The sequence below is a fragment of the Myodes glareolus genome, chromosome 25 (genome assembly GCF_982192425.1).
Source record: "Myodes glareolus chromosome 25, mMyoGla1.1, whole genome shotgun sequence".
Taxonomy (NCBI): domain Eukaryota; kingdom Metazoa; phylum Chordata; class Mammalia; order Rodentia; family Cricetidae; genus Myodes; species Myodes glareolus.
In genome coordinates, this window is record NC_142050.1 from 28617774 (window position 1) to 28639244 (window position 21471).

General features: G+C 42.9%; 2 protein-coding genes across 3 annotated transcripts in view; one reads left to right on the top strand and one right to left on the bottom strand.

Annotated features, from left to right (window-relative positions):
* The first annotated feature begins 2303 nt into the window (after positions 1–2303).
* On the top strand, positions 2304–13922 carry Mest (mesoderm specific transcript). Of its 2 annotated transcripts, XR_014999975.2 has the most exons (13): positions 2304–2580; positions 4851–5005; positions 6389–6468; positions 6895–6972; positions 7072–7208; positions 7368–7426; positions 8582–8622; positions 9042–9112; positions 9329–9430; positions 10605–10681; positions 11581–11644; positions 12177–12320; positions 12473–13922. XR_014999975.2 is itself a non-coding variant. In XM_085683890.2 (12 exons), exons 1-12 carry the CDS (start codon positions 2555–2557, stop codon positions 12588–12590), a joined length of 1008 nt encoding a protein of 335 aa, XP_085540016.1. In that variant the 5' UTR covers positions 2304–2554; the 3' UTR covers positions 12591–13922. The 2 variants fall into 2 exon arrangements, 1 of the variants encoding a protein (XP_085540016.1); XM_085683890.2 differs by lacking the exon at positions 12177–12320.
* Copg2 (coat protein complex I subunit gamma 2) overlaps positions 13867–21471 on the bottom strand; it is a 121343-nt gene continuing 113738 nt past the window's right edge. The window contains exons 21-24 of the mRNA XM_085683889.2: positions 15965–16062; positions 15227–15365; positions 14867–14965; positions 13867–14427 (exon numbers count right to left, since the gene is read on the bottom strand). Coding sequence (XP_085540015.1) covers positions 14297–14427; positions 14867–14965; positions 15227–15365; positions 15965–16062 — 467 coding nt within the window. The 3' untranslated portion in view covers positions 13867–14296. The remainder of the gene's footprint in view (positions 14428–14866; positions 14966–15226; positions 15366–15964; positions 16063–21471) is intronic.

Consider the following 21471-nt stretch of genomic DNA (forward strand, 5'->3'; position numbering starts at 1 on the left):
GCTAGCAGCTTTCTCTGTCTAACCAAGTTCTGCAGTGTACGCCATTTCAACCGCATCCCGCCCTTTACCAGCCGACTTATTCCTAGTCATCCTGAGCAGGAAGGATTCCCCTGGGCCTGGACTGGATTGCTTTTGTGGTTCGGCGCTTTCACTGACTTTATTCCCCTCCGGGCTTAAACGTGCCCATCCCCACGACCCTCTTGTTCCGTGTGTGTAGACTGTTCCCCGTCTTCAGAATGAGATCCTTTGTGGGGCATTCAGTCCATTAATTAGAAAATTGCCTTCATCTTAGAGGCTGGTGCTTCGGCCTAGTGAGAATGAAAGTGGAATTGTTTGGAAGGCTCAAAGATTCCATTGACAGCAGCTATGAGAAAATATATAACGCTTTCCGCACGGGCAGTTGCTAAAATCAGAAAGCCTTTATTCTATAGAAAACACTAGTTCAAATTTTAAGTAATTTGGTCTTTAGAAGGTTTGGTGGTTAGTTAATGTAGGCAGGTAATCCTCTACTTGTAAAGGCACTAATTTAAATTGCGGTCTTACAGGGTTTTAAATACATCGGCCCCTTCTCATTTAGGACAAATTTCACATTCCTTCCGACGAACTATACTTCCTGGTCTCCCCTTCCCCCCAGTCAGTGCTGGCGCCCAAAGGAAACACTTTTTTTTTTCAACCAAAGGTTACGCGGAATGGAGCCCCTGGTACTTTGCGAAGGCTGTCCCCTCGGGCTGGAATGTTCTTTGTCTCTGGTAAATGTCTATTCGTCACTCAAGACAACCCCTTCCTCCCTCCCCTTAATTACTTCCTCCCCTGTGCGCCCTCAAATTCTTGAACTGATCCATGCGGTATTTGTTAGGGGCCTGCTTCGTGGCCCACCCCATGGCGGGATCTGGGATACAAAAGGTGAATGAAAACATGGGTTCAGATTTGAAGGTCTTTTGATGGGAAAGATGTGGCTGACCTGTTAGTAAATGTTCTGAAAGCAAAAAGAAAATGTATAAAGTGCCACGCTCCCACCTTTCACTCACTTCATAACCCCGTGCATCGCCCGGGGAGGTTCTTCACAATCATTTATTTCATACCATCCCTGAAGAAGTATACCCTCGGCCACATTATGCGTTCTGATGACCCTCTCTGAGGTGCTGGCACTTTCAGAGTCTGTTGCATGGCCCCGAACTCCAGGACTGTGGTTAGATGCCCACAGGTTAGATGCCCACGGGTTCGGCTGACCGATTGCGGTCCTCTGGCCGAATCTTGCTTGCCTGCACGGCCGGGCTTGGATACCGCAAAGCCAGAGCTGAAGCAAACCAGGCGCAGAAAAGAGGCCTGCAGCGCCCCCGTTGGGCCAGTCTACGCTGTGTCCCTAGCTTGCGCCGGAGCTGTTAGAATTTCACTATGGCTCCAAACAGCACACAGGCACCACAATGCTTGGCACTTGGCGAAGGTGCGAGAGATGCCTTTTAAAAGGATTATAGATTTAAAAAAAAAAAAAACTCTAGATTTTCCTGCACTTCTAGGGTGTCCGCATTGTGATTGTATTGTGCACAAATAAAGGAGGCTTGATCCCCTGATAAACGGCCCCCAGCTGGGCTTCCGTTGGGTACCGCAGCAGCTTCTGGCGTGCAGACCACACCATGTTGCTTGTTGCAAAGGAAGTGTCCTGGTGCCACTGTGGTGTCGGCAGTGACTTTGACTTTATGTGCTCACGGCCCTTCCATGAATATGTCCCCTTAGCCCAGCAGAGGATACCACAGAACTTGTCTGTTCCCTAGTCATTTAGTGTGTCCTTCTTTCATTGTTATCATGGGTTAAGGGCTTGGGGTTGCCGCTCTCTGGTGGACCGCATTTTCGAACGCGTAATCACTCCTAGGATTTAGCACCCACTTAGGATGTAGAAAAAGAAGTGGGTGGCATAACGAGCACCCTAGCCCTGAAGTGATTTATGCCTAACAGCCACCTTCTCGGGCTGGGGACCTGCGTGTACTCCAAGGGAAGGGTGTGTGTGTGTGTGTGTGTGTGTGTGTGTGTGTGGCGAGGAGTCTCAGATATTTGCTATCGTTGCCTGAGGCATTATCACATGGAAAAGGTTTTTTTTTCCACCAGAATGTGGGGTTCAGGATTAGAGATCTGCGAGAAAAGAGGGGGCCGATAGCCCGGAAGGCGCCCACAAGAGAGGCCCCCCTTCTCTGCAGCGATGGGGAGGGCTCTGCGGCGGGAGCAGGAGGGAGGGACACTGCAGCATGGTGGGCGGGGCTAGATGGGCTTTAAAAGTTGGTGCCCGCTCGCTCTGCTCTGCCGCGGCCACCAGCACATCCCGGTGCATCTTCGCAGGCGCAGCAGCAGCCCTCTTCTGCGGCAGCCGCGCCTCGCCAACCGGCGCAGTGCCGCAGGCTTGCCCGAGAGGCCGCTCGCTGTCTCAGCCGCCGCTGCCGCGGGCCGCCCTGCGCGGACCGTGGGCTGCGCCGACGCCACCTCCGATCCTGCACGGTTGTGGGCGCCTCGGCGCGCCCTGTGCTCCGCAATCCTGCGGCGGGCGGCATGGGATAATGCGGCCATGGTGCGCCGAGACCGCTTGCGCAGGTGGGTGCTGATGGCCATGCCGCGAGGGGGGTGTGGCCGGCCCGACTCCGTGTGGGTTCCTCTGCCACCCCCGAGCTGCCCATGGTAAAATCCTTACCAAAAGGTGGCCGTGCTGCCCCGGCTGAAAGGTGGTCGCTCGGCCCGAACTCGGGATCGCCCTTGCTGGTGATTTATTTTCAAACTGGGGGTCAGCTGCGTAAGATTTAGGAATTTTATGATCTCCGTAATACCCTGGTACAAATTAGGGTTTTTTTTTCCTTCAGGGTCTTTGCTGTGGTGTAATTTAGGCGGTGGTGGTGGTGCGGTGCAATTTAGGATTTGTGAACCTCGGTAACGCCCCGGTGTAGAGCTGGTCATTGTTGTTGCGTGACTTAGAATTTCTAGACCCTGGTGTGTGATTGAGGATTCGAGGAGCCGAGACTGCCACGGCGCGATTTAAGATTTCTGGAATCGCAGTGGCGTAGTTACCGCATAGGTGCGACTGGACCTTGCCGCGCTGTGTGACCGCGGCAATAAGTGTTATTCCGAAGCCAAAATGGGAACCCTCGGGAGACCGGGCACGCGGCCAGACTGTTAAAACGTAATGAGAAATGTTTGCTTCGATTTGTGGGTTCGCAGTGTAGTTCTCGCTAAGAAGTGTTTAGATGGGCTGGTTTGGTGGTATTAATGTATTTTTACATCATTTACAGAAATAAGAAATCAAGGCACGTAAAGTTTGTTACGGGGGTGTGCTGAATTTTTAATCTAAGTAATTGGTGCCGTTAAATAACGGGGATTTGACTTAAAAATTTGTTTAAACCTTTCGTCTGATTGCCAGTTTGCTTGACTACTGAAAAATTATAAAATGTTGGGGGGTATTTTTTTTAACCAAGGTAATAAGACTAAGAACAGCTCCCTGGGGGGTTGCCCCCCCTTTCCTGAATGGAGGAGGTGCACCGACGTACGGTGTGGGGAGCGTGGGTGTGGCACTTCTGTTCCTGGCGCGAGCGGTAAGCCCCTGTTCGCTAGGCGCCCCTCCCCGTGTTCTGCTGAGTCACTGCAGATTCAGTCCGAGACCCGCATGGATGCCCCAGAGGCTACGTGAAAATGTACAAACAGGTAACAGGACCGAATGGAGGCTGCAGAAAACAATCAACCAAACAAAAATAATAACAAAAACAAAAAAAAAAACCCCAAATCTAACACTTTTGTTATTTGCCTTTCAAGGAGGTTCGGCAGTAAAATCAGTTAGCAGATCACAGACTGCAATAAAACCATCACGTTCTGGCACTGTTCCAGTCATTTTCTAGTATTGCCTTGAAAGGTAGAACCAAGCCATTGTGACTGTTTATTGAACAGAGACTTCGGAGGGCAGAAAAAAAAAAAAAAGCCAGAGTCCAGCCGTAGTCTGAAGTTCAGGCAGGGAATTGAGGATTCTCAAGGTGTGTCATTTTTTACCCACCACGTCAGGTTTATTGCTGGAATTACCCCCCCCTCAAGAAAAGCCAATTTCGCGAGATTGCAGGTAACGTGCCATAGGGCATTCTTACATACAAAGTGAGCCAGCAAGCCAACGCTTCTCAGGACTCTAGCAATTAATTTGTTTTACCTGTAGCTAGCTTCCTGACATCTCTAGTTCAGTTTAGGAGGCATTTTCCCATTCAGAGAACCCTTTCCTTGGTAAAATGGTTTCTAATCTTGCTTTAAATTCTTGCCTCCAGGGGAGATAAATTGATCTGGACTTTTGAAATTTGGGCATAGCAAGCTGGGGGCACAAATTTGTGCTAGACAAAACCAAGTCCTGAATGCTAGGTGTGTGGGTGTGGGTCTTAATTTTAAAAAGAGAACCGCCTCAAGCGTCTGTGAAGAAAGCAAAAATATAATCTGCTGCCCAGACTTCTAAGAGATTAGATATTCAGGGTCAGGGCAAAGCTTCTTACTGGAATGTGAAGTGCTGCGGCCATCTTGCTTTCAATATCCCCCCCCCCCCCCCCCCCCGCCCTCAGCAGTTTCTTAGCCCAAATCCAGATAGTAGTGCCGAATGGGGCTTCAATTGGCCAGAGGATATATATTAAAATTAGGAGCAGCTCTCTGATTAGTGACAATTACATATATGCTTGAAGATCACATATGGAAGAATGGTGGTAAGTATAGCGACTGCAAAGGGTAGAGACGTTTTACTTTTTCTTGGTAAACTTTCCTGCCACAGTCACGTGGTGCCAGTTTCGCACTCCATGTTCTGTTTTGATTTTTGGAAGTGTACAATGTTACCTTGGCTGCTTTTCTCATAGGATGAGGGAGTGGTGGGTCCAAGTGGGGCTACTGGCCGTGCCCTTGCTGGCTGCCTACCTGCACATCCCACCCCCTCAGCTCTCCCCTGCTCTACACTCATGGAAGACTTCCGGCAAGTTTTTCACCTACAAGGGACTTCGCATCTTCTACCAAGGTGAGAACTGGACTGTTGGAGAATCCCACAAACTTGGGTCATGTTGGTTCCAGCTGAGGTACTTATTTTGTATCCCTTGGTCTCTATTGCTTCACAGTGACGGGGTTGGGGGATGGGAGTAACCCCGTTTGTGTAAGGTGTATCTGGAGTATAACGGACTAACTCCTTTCGTTCTTCTGAGAACAGGGGACTCAGCAATAGAGAGGTGGGGGTGGGGTGGAACTGTACCTAATATAGGAAGTTTCTTCCAGTCCCATTTGTATTTGATATTAGTTTTCTCTTGAGCGCCCCTAGTGTCAGGTAACATGTATGATATTTAGAGACCTGTCTATACCTTTGTTCCCCCCTCCATTCCCGTTGTCATTTTATTATTTTCCGTGATTTGTTGTATGTATCTAAACCTGATGAGATTTACTGGGAATTATTATGACTGCTACTTAATTACCACACTCAAGGCATTCTGTTATAGTTTTAATTTTAATTATCTTCATTTTTCATTTAATCTTTATAACAGCACTTGGAGATAGGTGTCATTAATCTCATTTTATAGGTGAAGAGACTGAGAAACAGATTGGAAAGATTTCTTTTGGGCGGGGGTCAAGAGCAATAACGAAAAATGTTTGTTTTCCGTAAACCGTTTTTCATTATTGCTCCTGACCTCCTCTCATTTGTTACCCACAGCCAAGTAAGTATGACATCTTCCTTACGCTGGCTTGTTGGTTCTTTTCTAGAGTTAATATTTAGTGTTATATATTATTTGTAGATTCATCAGGCTAAGTACAGTACATGATATTTTAATTGCTTCTAATTAAACAAGTTTTGAAAGCTTATTACCAATATTTTATGCCACTAACAGTATTAATTTAAATCCAGTACTGTGGCGAGGATTCTATTGTTTGAATAATCTGAAAAATGTCACATACAGAAAACAGTTCATGTCATCATTAGCCCAGTTTTGTAACAGAATTCTCTTGTTTGTTTTGGAGTTGGGTGGATCTGCTAGCTTTGGAGAAACAGTACAAAGAATCTTAGTTTGTTGTGATTATAACATTTTAATTGGTTTTATTTTTTATTTAGCTGGTTTACTTTTTACTAAATGAAAAATTATTTGCATTTTAATATTGATAGCTACAAGGGAATGTCTCTAAAAAATCTAAGTGATAATGAGCAAACTATTTCAAGAATTTTCATGTAAAGTGTGCCATCTGCAATTTAAAATACAGATTAAGAGGAGGCTCCTCTTATCTAGTAAGCTTGCATTTTAAAGAGCAACATTATTAATATCATTAATTTGGCCTGATCCTTTTTTACTGAAATAGATTTTGCTGTCTTCAAGGCTACTTTGCGGGGAGTTTGTCTGATTTCTCTTTTTCCTCCTTTTAGACTCCGTTGGTGTGGTTGGAAGCCCTGAGATAGTTGTGCTTTTACATGGCTTTCCAACATCCAGCTACGATTGGTACAAGGTAATGAAGTTTGGTTTCTAGGTCCTGCTATGTCCTAAAAATATATTCAAACTCTCTCTCTCTCTCTCTCTATCTATCTATACATATACATACATACATATATATATATATATATTTGGTCAGCCCTTGCAGATCTGAACTGCTTGGTAAAAATCTCATTAAATATTGAATTGCTTTTCATGTACTATAAGGGAGTAAAAAATTGGCTGTCCAAAGGAATAATTGCCAAGTTAAGGCTGGAGTTTTGTTCTCAATATATTAAACGTTAGGAATCACACCCTTTCCCAGAGAATCACCCAGGCCTGTGATGGTTTCATGGGATTTTTCACATAATCCAAGCTGACATATAGGCACGAGTCTTATGCTGCTGTGGGCAGGGCGTTGGCACGTGGGAGTAGAATGCACATCATACTTGCTTTCTTACAGATCTGGGAAGGTCTGACCCTGAGGTTTCATCGAGTGATTGCCCTTGATTTCTTAGGCTTTGGCTTCAGTGACAAACCGGTAAGCAGTAGTGAGGTAGGCCCCAGTGACGGGTGGGATGGGTATGAATGCAGGTCAGGCTCTGGTGATGTCATGCTGTGTCTCTGGCTCTTTCCTTAGCGACCACATCAGTATTCCATATTTGAGCAAGCCAGCATTGTGGAGTCCCTTCTTCGGCACCTGGGACTCCAGAACCGCAGAATCAACCTGTTGTCTCATGACTATGGAGATATTGTTGCTCAGGAGCTGTTGTACAGGTGAGACCAGACTTCTGTCTTTGGCACAGATGTCAGGAGCTTAAGATGATGGGAAATCAAATTATTTTGGGATCTTAAAACCTTTGGGGGTTGTCTGCAGCCCTCTGCATGGGTGCCAGTTGCTCAGCTACATGTATGTTTCTTCTTGTCCTGTTACAGGTACAAGCAGAATCGATCTGGCCGGCTTACCATAAAGAGTCTCTGTCTGTCAAATGGAGGTAATTGCCTTGGTGGTAGGTGGAAAGTGGGGTGTAGCCTAGGAAGGCCACCTTTCTAAGCCATAAAGACACCTAAATGATAATCTGATATTATAAGCAGATGCTGAACATGGGGCATCTTTTACCTTTATTGTGTCATAAATAGTTCTGATAGTTGACGGCATTTATGGAGTCCATGTTTACAAACATCTAGAAAGTAAAAAGTTGCTAACCTGTCAATATGGACTTGGTTCTGGAGCCACTGTGGAGGAGAACCGACTCCTGCAAGTTGTCCTCTGCCCTCAGCACGTGTGTCTTGCACTGATGTACTCACAGACACAATAAATACCATGGTTTTTTTTTTTTAAATTTTGTTTTTGTTTTTAAAGAGCTGGGTATGGTGGTGCACACCTTTAATCCCAGCATTTGCAAGGCAAAAGTGGGTGGATCTCTGAGTTCACAGTCAGCCTGATCTATGTAATACCTTCCAGGACAGCTAGGACTACATGGAGAGACCTTGGCCCCAAAACAAAAACAAAAACAAACATAACAAACAAAAAAAGATTCTGATGATCTGGCTGGGAAGTTGCAATAGTAAACTCTTAATTGGTGGCAATGCCAGGTGTCAGGCTGGGAATGAATGAGTATTATTTGGAGCTCATTAATTCAGAAATGCCCAAATGCCCCCATTTGAATACCTTAAGGGTGGCTTGGGAGAATAGTGGGTCTGTCCCTTTATCAGTTCAAAAGAAAAATACACATACATGTGTGTTTGCAGACCAGTTCAGTAACAACAGTGTGTATTCTGAGCTGAGGGGATGCTGAGGGGAGTTTAGGCCTAGGCATCAATGCATTATGGAAGTGCCTATGAATTACTTTATCCATTTCTGTACCTTTAAAATGAGGAAAATAATTCCAGGGTGTTGGAACTTGACTGTTACACAGAGAATCTTGTAGAAATTATCAGTATAATCATTCTTCAGATTGGAACACTTGTATGTAGTTTCCGTGTTGAGTATAAGTTGTTATGTAGTGTATAGCTGTTTTTATTCATAATTCTGTTTCGGCAGTGAAAGCTCCAAATGTAACAACAAATAGGGTAATTAGTTTCTGGTAATGGCTGTCTTTCTAACTTACAGTTCTCGGTAAATGACTAAGAAGTCTCTCTTTCCACAGGTATCTTTCCTGAGACCCACCGTCCTCTCCTTCTTCAAAAGGTTGGCAGCTTTTCTGCATAGCTCCTCAGTTCAGATGTCTGTGACAGGAAAAAACAATCCTGGGACCTTTAAGGGTCATATTTGTGGTGATGAGCCATCTATTGAGATCTTTTCATGAATTCACATTAATCAAGTTAATTTTCCATCCTCAGTCAAATAAAGCAGGCTCTCTTACATAAAACCAAACATTTCTGAGAAATAAGAGATGACTATTTAGAAAAACATAAGTACATGAAGATCTGTGTCTTAAGTATGATGTTTAAATAAACTGAGATCCTAGGCTAAACCTGATGATTTCATCAGTTAGATTTAGGGATTATACATTTTCTTTCCCCAGAAGAAGACATGATTAAGTTCTGTTTTATCTGGTGTCAGCTTTCTCTGGATCCCTGACTCTTACTCTCACCTCTGACCTGCAGCTCCTCAAAGATGGAGGCGTGCTCTCACCTATCCTCACAAGGCTCATGAACTTCTTCGTGTTCTCTCGAGGGTAAGTCATCATCAGAGACTGACCGAGCTGACAACAGTGTAGTCAAACTCACTGCTATTATAGGGTTGGACCAAAGCATGCCTGGGCCTGGAGATTTTCTAGAAGAATTTCTGAATTGGCAAAGGGTCAGACAATATGGCCTTCTGAGGCCCTAATTCTGTCTGGCGCTCTGAATCCCTTCCGCTGTCTTAGCATCCTGCATCTGTACTCTTTCAGTCTGACTCCAGTCTTCGGACCGTACACTCGACCCTCTGAGAGTGAGCTATGGGACATGTGGGCTGGAATCCGCAACAACGATGGGAACTTGGTCATCGACAGGTAAGACAGGAACCTTGCTCTAGGCCCCAGTGAGGCTCTCTTGGAGAGAGGGGCAGGTGCAGGATTATGTTCGCATCCTTGCTGGCATACTCCCTGTCACCAGGAGGCTGGTTAGGAATTATGAGATGAACCTGAGACAGTCCTACTCTGTGTTTTCCAACAAAGAGATCAAGCACAGGGTCTTATTCCTGAAGCATTTGGCACAGAGAACGTGGATAAATAGTTGCAAATCTTAGTGTTTATTTGCATGAAAATGACTTAATGACTATGACATATCCATCTTTAGACTTTTGGTTAATATTCAGTATTTCAGAATGTTTTAATCAGTTTTGAAGAAAGCCTCAAGTCTCTTAAGAACAAAACTCTTCTGCCTGTTTCTACAGTAGCAATGGCTTGAGAAGCAAGGCTTTAGTTTAGGTGAGACTGTAGCTGTCTTCTTGGAAAGACTGGGAGATGCAATACATGCATCGCTTCTCAAGATGAGGCCTGGCCTTTTGAGAGCTGGGTCCATGACTCCCAGTGCTCTAAACTGCTAGCTTTTTGTAAACTCTGTGAGAGAGGCATTTCTTCCTCCCTACCCTAGCCCACAAGATCCTTGATATATTTTTTTAAAAATATAAATCAAACTGAAAACAAGCTCACCTCTCTTTTAAACACATTATTCTCATATTTTGCCTTGCTAACTGCCCCAGAGTTAGGGAGAGCAGTCAGGGATGCCTGCAGTGTGGCTGTTGGCAGCTTCCACTATGGGAAGAGTCTTTTATTCCATGGTCAGATGTAGTATAGTAATGAAGCCATGATCCCATAAACTTCTACACTTGCATTTTTAGAGGTGGCTATCAACTCAGAGATTATGTAGTTTGGTCTTAGTTTCAAATGAGGAATTTAGGTTTTTAAAAACGTGTTTTCTTAGAGTCACAGAGCTGGCTAGTAGTGGGGTCAAAACTGGAGTCTTAGACCCAGGTTTTAAATTATGTACATTCCAAACCAACTGTAATCCTTCTGAAGATCTCATTTCCTGCTTAACGAATGCAAAGGACATAAGCGCTTACGTTGACAGCACTGTTCTGTCCCATGGGAGTTAACACAAACGGCTGAAGTGGGCTGTTCTGGGACCTGAGGCTGCTTCTGTGTGCAGACGTGCTCTGCCCTTGCTGACTCTCCTGTGCTGTAGTCTTTTACAGTACATCAATCAGAGAAAGAAGTTCAGAAGACGCTGGGTGGGGGCTCTCGCTTCTGTGACCATCCCCAGTGAGTACCTGTGCGCAGTCTTCCGCCACTTCTTCACAGGGACCCTGGGGGAATAGTGACTTAACATAATTACCACTCATACAATTTCCATGCAGGGCTACCAGGGTTAGCAAATAAAAACATGCACCCAAGTCAATCTGAGTTTTACATAAAAACAGCTACTTTTAGTATGTGTTATAAAATATTTAGGACATATTTTTTTACCACACCCTCCCACCCAGAAAAAAACAAAACAACAAAACCACAACCATAAACTTTTCACCTGAAATCTTTACCTGGTCATTCTTTTTTTTTTTTTTTTTTTTTTGAGAAAGGGTTTCTCTCTGTAGCTCTGGCTGTCCTGGAACTTCCTTTGTAGACCAGACTGGCCTCACTCACAGAGATCCACCTGCCTCTGCCTCCCAAGTGCCAGGATTAAAGGCGTGTGCTAGCACTGCCCAGCTAACTGCTCAATCTTCATACACTGGCAACCCTATTGCCCACACCTGGAATGCCAGAGTGAGGCTGTAAGGCACTGAGCTACTATGTAGATGGAGCTGGTATGGCGAAGGGAATCAGCAGTGTCCCGCACGAGTGATCAGTATGTCAGAGGTCAGTCACAGCAGGGGACAAAGGATGACACTTCTGTCTACACCTCCATTTCTAGAAAGAAGATCTTGAAAGGGAATTTATTCCTTTGGGTTCAGAGTGTAAAAGAGCAAGAAGGGACCAGATAGTTCTATGTCGAAGACGGACTGGCTTGTTCTATAAGTTCTTTATAGCTCACCTAATAAGAACATTTTCTACATAAAAATTTTATTCATATATTTTTTTAAATAAATGGAGGGAAGTTAATTTTAAGGTAGCAACAGAAGCACAGATGTGAGTTGTTAGAAATTCCTTCCTCTTCTCTTTCCTAGTTCATTTTATCTATGGGCCATTGGATCCTATAAATCCCTATCCAGAGTTTCTGGAGCTGTACAGGTGAGTCCTCAGAGGTTTTGTTTCTGTGTTAGTTATTTCATCCCAACAGGGCTGTTGGCACTAGCTATTGCCTCTGATCTCATTGAAAACATGAAATAAATAGACCTGTTAGGTATAGGGAATCTTATTCTCACCAAAGGAGATTTGATTATACATTCTCTGGATTCATACATCCTGTTTTCACTGTCATGGTTGTTATCTTATTCCTAAGTATAGAGGAAAGGGGGGAAAACCTTCATGTGACCAGAACCTCTTAAGGAATGTGTTAGCTGATTTCTAAAGCCAGTTCACTGACCTTCAGTGAGCAGTTATGAAGAGCTCACTATGAAAAATGCTTTTCCATTGGTTGTTACTCCTTCAGGGTACTTATTCAGAAGGTGCTGGAGTATGAAATCTTGACTGTCATGTAAGAGTGTTCCACACCTTCATGTGCCCTAGTAGATACAATCTGGCAATAAACAGCTTGTTTAGAACTTTAAACAATCTCCTCATGAGATTAAGGAAGGTTCTTTGTTTATCTTTGCTTGGGCAGTGAGCTGCAGAGTGAGCCACCTGTTGATGCTTCTCTAAGGAGCTGAAAGTCATGTTTTGAGGACTGTTACAGAAGTGTTGTATTTGCAAGATGTTGTCTGTTGTGTTCTGAACAATTGAAACCAGTCTAAGTGGAACTGGCAAGGTATAGTTCCCAAGTAGGAGGTGAACAAGCTCTTTGTTGGCTCTTTCCAGTGTGGTATGTCTGTCTACATGGGCATTTACGGGGCTTCCCATGGCTTACATCCTCTCATCCTCCAGCCTTAAGTTCACCTCCATGCTGTTCTCTTCCACTAGGAAAACGCTGCCGCGGTCCACAGTGTCGATTCTGGATGACCACATTAGCCACTACCCACAGCTAGAGGATCCCATGGGCTTCTTGAATGCATATATGGGCTTCATCAACTCCTTCTGAGCTGTAAAGAGTAGCTTCCCTGTATTAATTACCTCCCCCATTCTCGTATCTGTGTGTATTCCACTTAGAAATGCCCAAAAGAGGTCCTGGCAATCAAATACTATTCTTTCATAAAAGTCCATTTGATTCACATTGGTCAGCAAACTATAGAAAACAGGCAGCAGAAACTCTAAGGATGGCATGCTAATCCATCTCTCATTCTCTTAAGGGTGACAAGATACTCTCCCCTCATTCCTGTGACAAGACCAAGTGTACAGATCTGATGTTTAGTGTTATTAGAAAATTCTGATGAATAACACTTTTCAATTATGTAGAAAGACAGCATTGGACATTCTTTCTTGTAAAATACTTAAAAAAAAATGCCCCCTCACTTCTGTGGACTTTGCTGAAATACTCAGAAATGCTAACTTCTGGCCCAACCATAATTGGAGTCCTGTAGTAAAGAGTGAGGGAGGAGCTTGCTTATCTCCCCTTCAAACTCTCTATATAGCACATCTTATGAGAAGGAATATCTTGTCACGCCTTACATTTAGTTTCATCAGCTGCTTCTAATTATAGACATTTTGTTGAAACACACAATGACTTAGGGGGCTGGGGGTGTAGCTCAGTGGTAGTGTGCCTGCCTAGCAAGCTAAAGCCCTTGGGCTCAATCCCCAGCACTGCCCCCCCCCAAAAAAAACTTATCAAACCAAAATAGACATCTCCGGCATAAACGATACAATGTTCTGAATATGCTTTTGAGACTTATTAGCATATTCATGTATGTATTTTCTAAGGGTATTAAGACAGTTGGCCCTTACTCACTAGAGTAGAGAACCTCATCACACATATAATTTGTGAATAAAAAGATTCAAATTATTTAGAGGATTTCCTAAAACCACGAGGTATTAACCAGTTCATCTGTGCCAGAGCTTTATTGTCACTAGCTAGAAAGTCCATGCTGAACAGTAAACAACAGCCTTCCTCCTCGCAACAGTACTTAGGTGCATGTTCCTCCAGGCTAACGTGGAGGGGAGGGGCCCCTGTAACAGCCGAATGCCCACTAACTCCTCTTAGGATGGCTGCTTAGCACCCACCCTACTGGCTGTTCAGAGTTCAGAAAGGCTTTCTCATGTAACTCAGCAACTCCCGTACTGAGACTTGAGAACAAATGCTGGAAGAGCAATGGTGCTGAATACTTTTTTAAGCCACAGTTTTAACTTAGTTAAAGCAGCATTATTGATTATTTTAAATTCATTTTTTAAATTAGAAATTTCAAGTATAGCAACTTTGAAACTGGAATGAATGAGTGTTTATTTTCTATTAATAAAAACAAACTGTGACAAAAATGGATTCCGGCTTCCCCTCCCGCTCCACACTTCTGGGATAAAATTTTCCAACATTGCCAAGAGTTTCACACATTAAATAAAAGTGTACAACGAAGTCAAGCAGCTGTAAAATAGCATACATAGGATCTGGTTTTCAAGATCATTCAAAGCTGCATTGTCATCCCAAAGCTGAACAAGTGAGACAATGAGAAGGGAAGAAACACTAAAATCCATGCACAAAGGCAAACATTTGCTTGATCTGCTGGCTCAGGGCCAAACATTGGATTTGCTTCTTCAAAGTCTATTAATCTTTAAATGAGACTCTGGGAAATTCATGCCATAAGCTTAAAAACCACCAGTAGGGAGAGCATAGCTAGCGTCACCTTTCCCAGCAAAAACTTATCCTACAGAAGCCAAGATGACATCCACAGGTGTTCTCTCTTTGCTCCTCACAGTCACCTGCATGGTCACTCCATCTGCTAAGGCCAGTCTAGACCGCACCAATAAGTCATAGCCACCTCTGTATACACCTGAGAGAAAAACATTAGAAAAAGTATATCAAGAACTTCAAATAAGCCCTGACTAATGGAATTTATCATGTTTTGCCCGTACCTCCTTTCTATTATTTTAGTTTCACCTTTATAGAAATTTACAGGAAGTGAGTCCTAAAAATAATCCTAATTTTTAAATGTTCATATGAAAACCAGGTCATGGAAGGTATTGAGTAGCACTAACGTAGTGTACTCAGGGAGTGGAGCTGGTATCTGTTAGAGATTCAAGTATTTTAAGCCATTGTGCTGCCTAAAAGAATAACCTAAAGAGAACCTGTACAATCAATTACTCATTTTGGTTAGGTCTCAAATTGTTAAATAATGCAATGACAGACAACAGCAGGGCAGGGAGTGCCTATCCACATCCTTCCATTTTAAAGTCTATATATTTAAGGGAAAGCTGACGGGACTCTCTTACCTGCCAGATAGAGGGAGTGGGAGTTCTTATTCTCGGGCACTTTGTCTGATCTCTCACATGGCTGCATGCCCAGAAATGTGATGATGTTGTTTACAGCCTCTGTTGAGAAAGTCGATGTGACAGCATTAGAAGTTGAACACGAGGGCCGCCTCTGCTCCAGTGTGTCCTAGGAGCTGCAGGCACAGAGGCTACTCCTCTAGAAAATGGATGGTTTGGTCAGATGATAAAGACAGCTACCTGGGTTTTGAGTAGATGACTTAAACCATACTCAACAGAAAGGAGTTCCTTTGGAATGGCATATATGCCTCCTGGGTTTTATGCTGGCCCCAGGCAGCTCACTGGCAGTAAAATTCTTCTCACCTTCAAGGGTTTTTGTAGAGCTAAGGGCAAAGGTTTCTTCTTTCTCAAAGGTGTCTCCCACCTCTTCCCAGGCAGCAGCAAAGTTAGGTTTTAGTACCTTCTGAATATGGTCAGACACAGTCACTTCAAGATCTTCCAGCTAGTGGGCAATAAGCAGGAGTTAGTAAATAAAAGTCCTTTGAGTCTACAACAAAATAGAAGGAACTGATCACTCAGCATTTTGTCTACAAAGCATGCAAAGGCCTACAGGAAGTTCTGTACTAGGACTACAGGTTCTAGTGCAGGGGAGCAAGAAAAATCTGGCAGGTGCCAGTAAGTGTAGGTTGAGTGCCAATGGCCCTGAGGTGCACAGTAGGCATTGGCACATTTAGACCCCTCGTGGAGGCCATACACCTTCTAACTTGACACACCACCCCTCCTTTCTGGCACGGCTTTTCAGACCATGACTTACCAGTATTAGAACTAACCAATCAAAAAGTTCCTGAAACCTACTTTATAAATAAGCCCAATCACATTAAAAATGATGCAATTATCAGTTATTCCCATTAATAGAGGAAAAAAGGTGACTTCCTTTGGTTTAGTTGTAAAGTACTCCATTTAAATTCCCTCTGGCACGATACAATTCCGTTACAGGGAGGGACAGTCTAGGTCCCATGAGTTCTGTCAGCTGTTCTAGGAAAATGCTGTGAGAGCAGTCGCTGATGCTGTGGAGGTACAGGGTCTGCAGGGAAGCCTCACCACATATTCATCATCATATCCATCTTCATCTGGAACTCCTGTGTTAGGGTCACAGTCCCGGACTGTAAACTTCATGGTACAGCTAAAGGTGCCTGCAACTGGAGGGAAGAGCAGGCAAATCCACATGAGTGGGTAGAACAAGCACATTTTCATCATCACCGTGCTCAGTGTTGTGCTCCACATTTCAAGTGTTAACATTTGCATACCCTGTTCTAAGGTGGGAGAGCTCTTAGAGCAGTTTGCAAGCTGGTCAAAAAGCCAGTTTCACAAAGTATGATTGAAAATATTTCTGTACTGTAGATTAGAAGAGCACACAGAAGAAATGACTTGAGCAAACTGTTTTTGTGTTGATGTGAAGAAAGTGGGGGAGATATTTTTGGGGGACTTTCTGTCATGTTGGTTAAAAGGGCCAATATTTTAAAAAACAAAAGAACCATTCGATGCTCTAGGACCACAATAAAGCAAAAACTACTGACAGCAAAGTACACAAATCATCAGATTAACACTGACCAAATACAAGGTCTCAGTGCTGTCTTTAGACTGTGGACTTTGTGGATCCACAGGACACCAGAATAAAGTAAGTCAACTTTCAACCTGCAGTGAGTAGATGAAAGTGAGGCTTTACTATTGGTAAAGTCTATTTCAGAGTGGGAAAGCAAGCAGCATTCACTGTATGTTTCAGATGACTGGCAGAATTAAGTAAGAAATGAGTAATAAAAAATTGACACAATTTTGGAAAGTGAAGTTTTGCTGAAGACAGGGTTTTCCAAACAGTGTAAAGGAGAGAATTTGGCCAGCATGGATGGAGGAAAGGTATCTATGATCTAATCAGGGATCTGGAAAAAGTTTATGTGCACAAAATACTAGAAATTGGAGCATTATAAAGCTATTTGGGGGTCTGAGCAAGAAAAGAAAGGAGATGCAAATGTAAACATTTATAATAGTATGGGAAATAAGAGGTACTACTTCAGTCTTTAAAACATCCATCCATCCTTCCATCCATCCTTCCATCCCTCCATCCCACTGACATGTAAGCACAGGTATAGGGATGTGGTATACACAAAAAGTGAGTGACACATGACTTCTGTTTCCAAAGCTGACTAAGAGTTAAATTAGTGTGATTAATCTTTCTTGACACTACAATTCAATGCCACAGATTCTTTAGTATAAATTTTAACAGAGTGCTATGTGAAGTTGCAGGGTTAGGAGCCTGGGGATAAATTAAAGAGAGACAAAATGAATGGTAGATTAGATCACAGACTGGAGCAGACTAGTTAACTTTTATGTAGAAGACAAAAGAGAAGGCATTTAATAGTACTGAGGATGTGACACACAGGGATGGATTGAGGAGGAAGGTGGGAATGAAACCTTTGTGGCAAAGTTTTCATTGAACGATTTGGTTGATGCAATGAGGACTTGCAGGGAACCTGCCAAGAGCTACATTAAAAGTCAGTGGTGGTAATGCACCAGTAAAACCAAAGACGAGACAGACACTGGGAGACAAGAGAGGAGGTCAAAGGGACCCTTCCAGGGCCAGAGAACGTTACTATCATCACAGTTACAGCCTCATCAAACAGGAAAAGCAAAAACCAAAAGGAACAAAGAAAACAAAACCTGAAGACCTTAAAGAGGTTTAAAAAAATGAAGCAAATTTTATAAGGACTTGCTACAAATGAGAGTCGCCTGCTAAGGAGATAAGTTTGAAAAGAATGCAGAATTGGAAACAAAGATCAATGCTGGAAGCTAAATAGGCAGAGGGAGGTGCAGTTGGGCTGGAGACAGAGTGTATAGTAAACACATGTCAGGGTGGAAAGTTGGAGAAGTTAATCACTGAGGGGAAGACCATGGCAAAATGAAGAGATACAGATCTGAAGAGATTTCTAGATGGTTGAAGGAAAGGATGTGCCAAGAGAGCAAAAATGAGAAGGTTAAAGGAATGGATCTGAAACAGGCTACCCATAATGATCCACCTAGGTCTATGAGCTGAGAGCAGACACAATATAGTACACAGGAAATTAAGGAGGATGGAAGTGTTAGGCAGTGAATGTAAAAAAGAAAAAGTGAGTGGCTACACACAGAATAGGAGGGATGCTGAAAATTAAGGCTTTTCTCTCCGCTAAAGGAGGAACATCAGTACAGAAGATCAACATTAAAGTTAACATCAGATGTAAAAGAGCCGGTACTAAGAAATGGCAGACATCAAGTGAAAGTTAAGATAGCTCTTGGGCCCCAAATCAGGAAGGAATGAAAATGAAAGGCAGATTGGAAGCAAAGGGAAGGAAAACATGCCAGAGGGCCAATAAGCAGATAAAGTGTAGAATAAAGATCTCAAATGGAAAGTCCTGTCAGAGCTCAATGTAAATCTACTTGATCACATTTAGGCATAGAGACCATGGTGAATCTGGTTGTTAAGGAGGGCACGTTTATAACAATTAAAATGCCACAGTGCTGACAGAAAATGAATGATGACAATTCAGGGAGATATTAGGATTACTGAGTGGAGGATACAGACAGGTAGCTTGGTCCTGAGAATAGAATCCTATTACAAGATGGAGAATGAGTGAAGATTATGAGGAGGCAAATCCATGTGAAGAATTCTATATCCATTTGACTACAGTGGGCTGGAAATGGAAAGGATGGCAGATGGAGATTATTGCACAGTGTGCCATTCAAATTCCTGAGATGCTTTGTGGATTTTGGTTGACTCTGAGTGACATGATACTTAGGGAGCCTTGTATGAAAGTATCACAGAGAAGACAGAGGTTGGAATCTGTAAAAGAAAAAAGTAAGTAGGATTTTGAGTGGAAGGACAGAGTGAGTACAGAGGATGAATAGGGAAGGGCATTATAGAGGGCCAAAATGAGGAATGCTGAAAAAAAATGACAGAGTTGAATTTGGAGGAGAGACCTATGTATTATGCTAGATTGCAGCCAAAGATGAAGAGAAGAAATGTGGCTACGAAACAGTGTTATGAAGGACTATCATCTGGCAATCTTTCCTTGGATGCTATCTGAAGCAACTAATAGACTTAGGGGTTGGGAGTATAAATAAGACAGCTTTGACCTATGCCAATTGCAGGAACTCTCTGAAAGTCTGGACTAAACCACAATTGTACTGAACATCATGATTCAAAGGGAGGAGAAAGATGGAGTTATCTGAAGAAGAGTTAATAGGAGGAGTGGCACAGATTAGAATCTAGAAAACTCAAAGAATGTACGTCTCAGGCTAGATCTTAAAGCCAGACTTAAAAAAAATGGTATCTGCACTGGGAAAGGATTAAGGGCATTAAATTAGAGGAGGTTTTGTTGGGAGTTTTAGTTCAAAGGGTCAGGCAGAGATGGACTAGGTTGATAAAATGACACCAGGAGAGGTCTCTGAGTAGTTTCTCCGTAGAATGGATGAGTAATATTGGAAAGGAGTGGCTGAAAATTATGATGGGAATCCAACTCAAAAGTAAAATTTCATTGTTCTTTCCAAGGAAAAATGGGGGGTGACTGTATATCTAGTGAGGACATGGACACAAACTGACAGATGTGTGCTACGCAGACTGCTGCTGCACCTGAGCTGCTCTGTTTACCAAGGGCTTTTTGGGTTTTGAGTTTGTTTCTGAAGAGGAGAGACATACTAAGGAGAGAACCTGGCTAGAAAGTTCTGTTCAAGAGGAACACTTGTGGTTTCTTCAAGAGGGGATGATATTTTAGGACAAGATAGAGAGTGAGGAGGAAAGGAATGGAAAAATAACAGATGAAAATAACAGAGGTACTGACTGGAAGGAGAAACCTTTTATTTGGGTTACAAGACAGGAAGGAGAAAGGTTAACGCCCTGAAGGAACTTTGTAACCTAGAGAATGGTTCTGAGGTGGCATAGTAACCACCATGGAGCAAGACCATGGAGCCATAGAGGTTTCCAGAACTAAATTCTGGTCACAACGATGAGTGTACGGAAAAGAGAACAGGAAGGAGAGCTGGAATAAACTTGCTCCTGATGTCTTGGCATAGACTTTTTAAGTAACGGGCTTGGTGGAAGGAAAGGCAAGAGCAGTGTTTTTTAAATGTGTTACACGTATAAAGTCACAGACTTACCGAATCAGAAATTCAGGGGGGTTCAGCAGGTCAGATGAGGCACACAGAACATTTAAGATATTGTAGAGGAGAGACAGGAAAGTTTGAGGTTGGATTTGCTGGGGTATTTATTGTTAAGGAATCTTAAAGAAACCAACTGAAAGTAAGAGAAGTGAGACCACAATCAGGAAAACGTGTGTGTGTGTGCTTGAATGGAGACAAAATACACAAATTGAGGTTGGTTTAGAACTCTTAAGGTTCCGAGTGTCACATGTCACAGGCCAGAAAGAGAAATGCAAGTATTACTAGCTCTGCAGCACACAGTCTAAGAGCAAGTTGCATGTAAAGTTCTTGTATACACACACACACACACATACACACACCCATGTGCTTAGGAAGTCAGATGTAGTGAGTGACACTCAGATGCTAGTGATAGTGATTCCCTTGTACATAAGCCTGCTTGGGGTAGTGTAGTTTTTTTATGGCCATAGTACTTCTTATCAGTAGGCTCATTTTCTATGACCAAGGACCGTAAAAATGCTGTGAAATATTCCTGTCATCTTCCCAATAATATGGGCAAGATAACTCAAGAAACTCATCGGTTGGTAAGTAAACATTTCCAAAATATTTATTTATATTGTATATATTTAATATGTAAAGGTAAGCAACTTGTTACTTGTGTTAAAAATATCACTGTTTCATCTTATACTATTGGATCATTTTGTACCATATAAAATGTGTCTTCTATTGAAAATTGCATTTAAAATAGTTGGACAACTGTCCTTAAACATGATTTATATTGTAAAAACATTCTTAAAATTTTTCATTATCATTTTAATGATTGTTGTGAAAATGTGCTTTTCTCCCCCAAAAGGGAGCTAGGTGAAGGCTTTTTCAAATTTAGAATGCAGTGTATTTACTATAAAAAGTGCGTGTGTGTGTTGGGGGGAGTTAATGATAATTGTTATTTACAAAGCAGATGTGTCAGGAAGAAGGTGGTGTAGGGAGGCAGTTATTAAAGGAAAAAAGGGAAGTGATAACTAAAAACAGGACACTCAGGAGGGAGGGGTAATGTTCAGGAAACTATGGATACAAAGAAAGGAACAGGTGATAGAAAAGAATTAGGGTGTGTGTATATGTGGGTGTATGTGTCCATCCTGGGGGTGGTGGCACACACCTTTAATCCCAGCATTCAGGAGGCAGACGCAGGTGGATCCCTGTGAGTTCGAGGCCAGCCTGGTCAACAAAGCGAGTTCCAGGACAGTCAGGGCAACACAGAGAAACCCTGTCTCAAAAACCAAAACAAAAAGAATTAAGTTGTGTAAACATGAAACAAAGCAAGTGGCAGGAGTCCTACTAAGGAGTAAATGGGGAGAGAACTAGAGCAACTGAGCACAGTGTAGAAAAAGCAGAATTATGAAAATAGACTGAGTGGTAAATGTGTA

Bases quoted from the DNA above. Each gene is read 5' to 3' on its own strand.
- Mest (XM_085683890.2), top strand. From the start codon at position 2,555: ATGGTGCGCCGAGACCGCTTGCGCAG. The intron at 7,209-7,367 runs GTGAGACCAGAC...GTCCTGTTACAG, and splicing joins GCTCAGGAGCTGTTGTACAG to GTACAAGCAGAATCGATCTG. The intron at 9,431-10,604 runs GTAAGACAGGAA...CCTGTGCTGTAG, and splicing joins GGGAACTTGGTCATCGACAG to TCTTTTACAGTACATCAATC.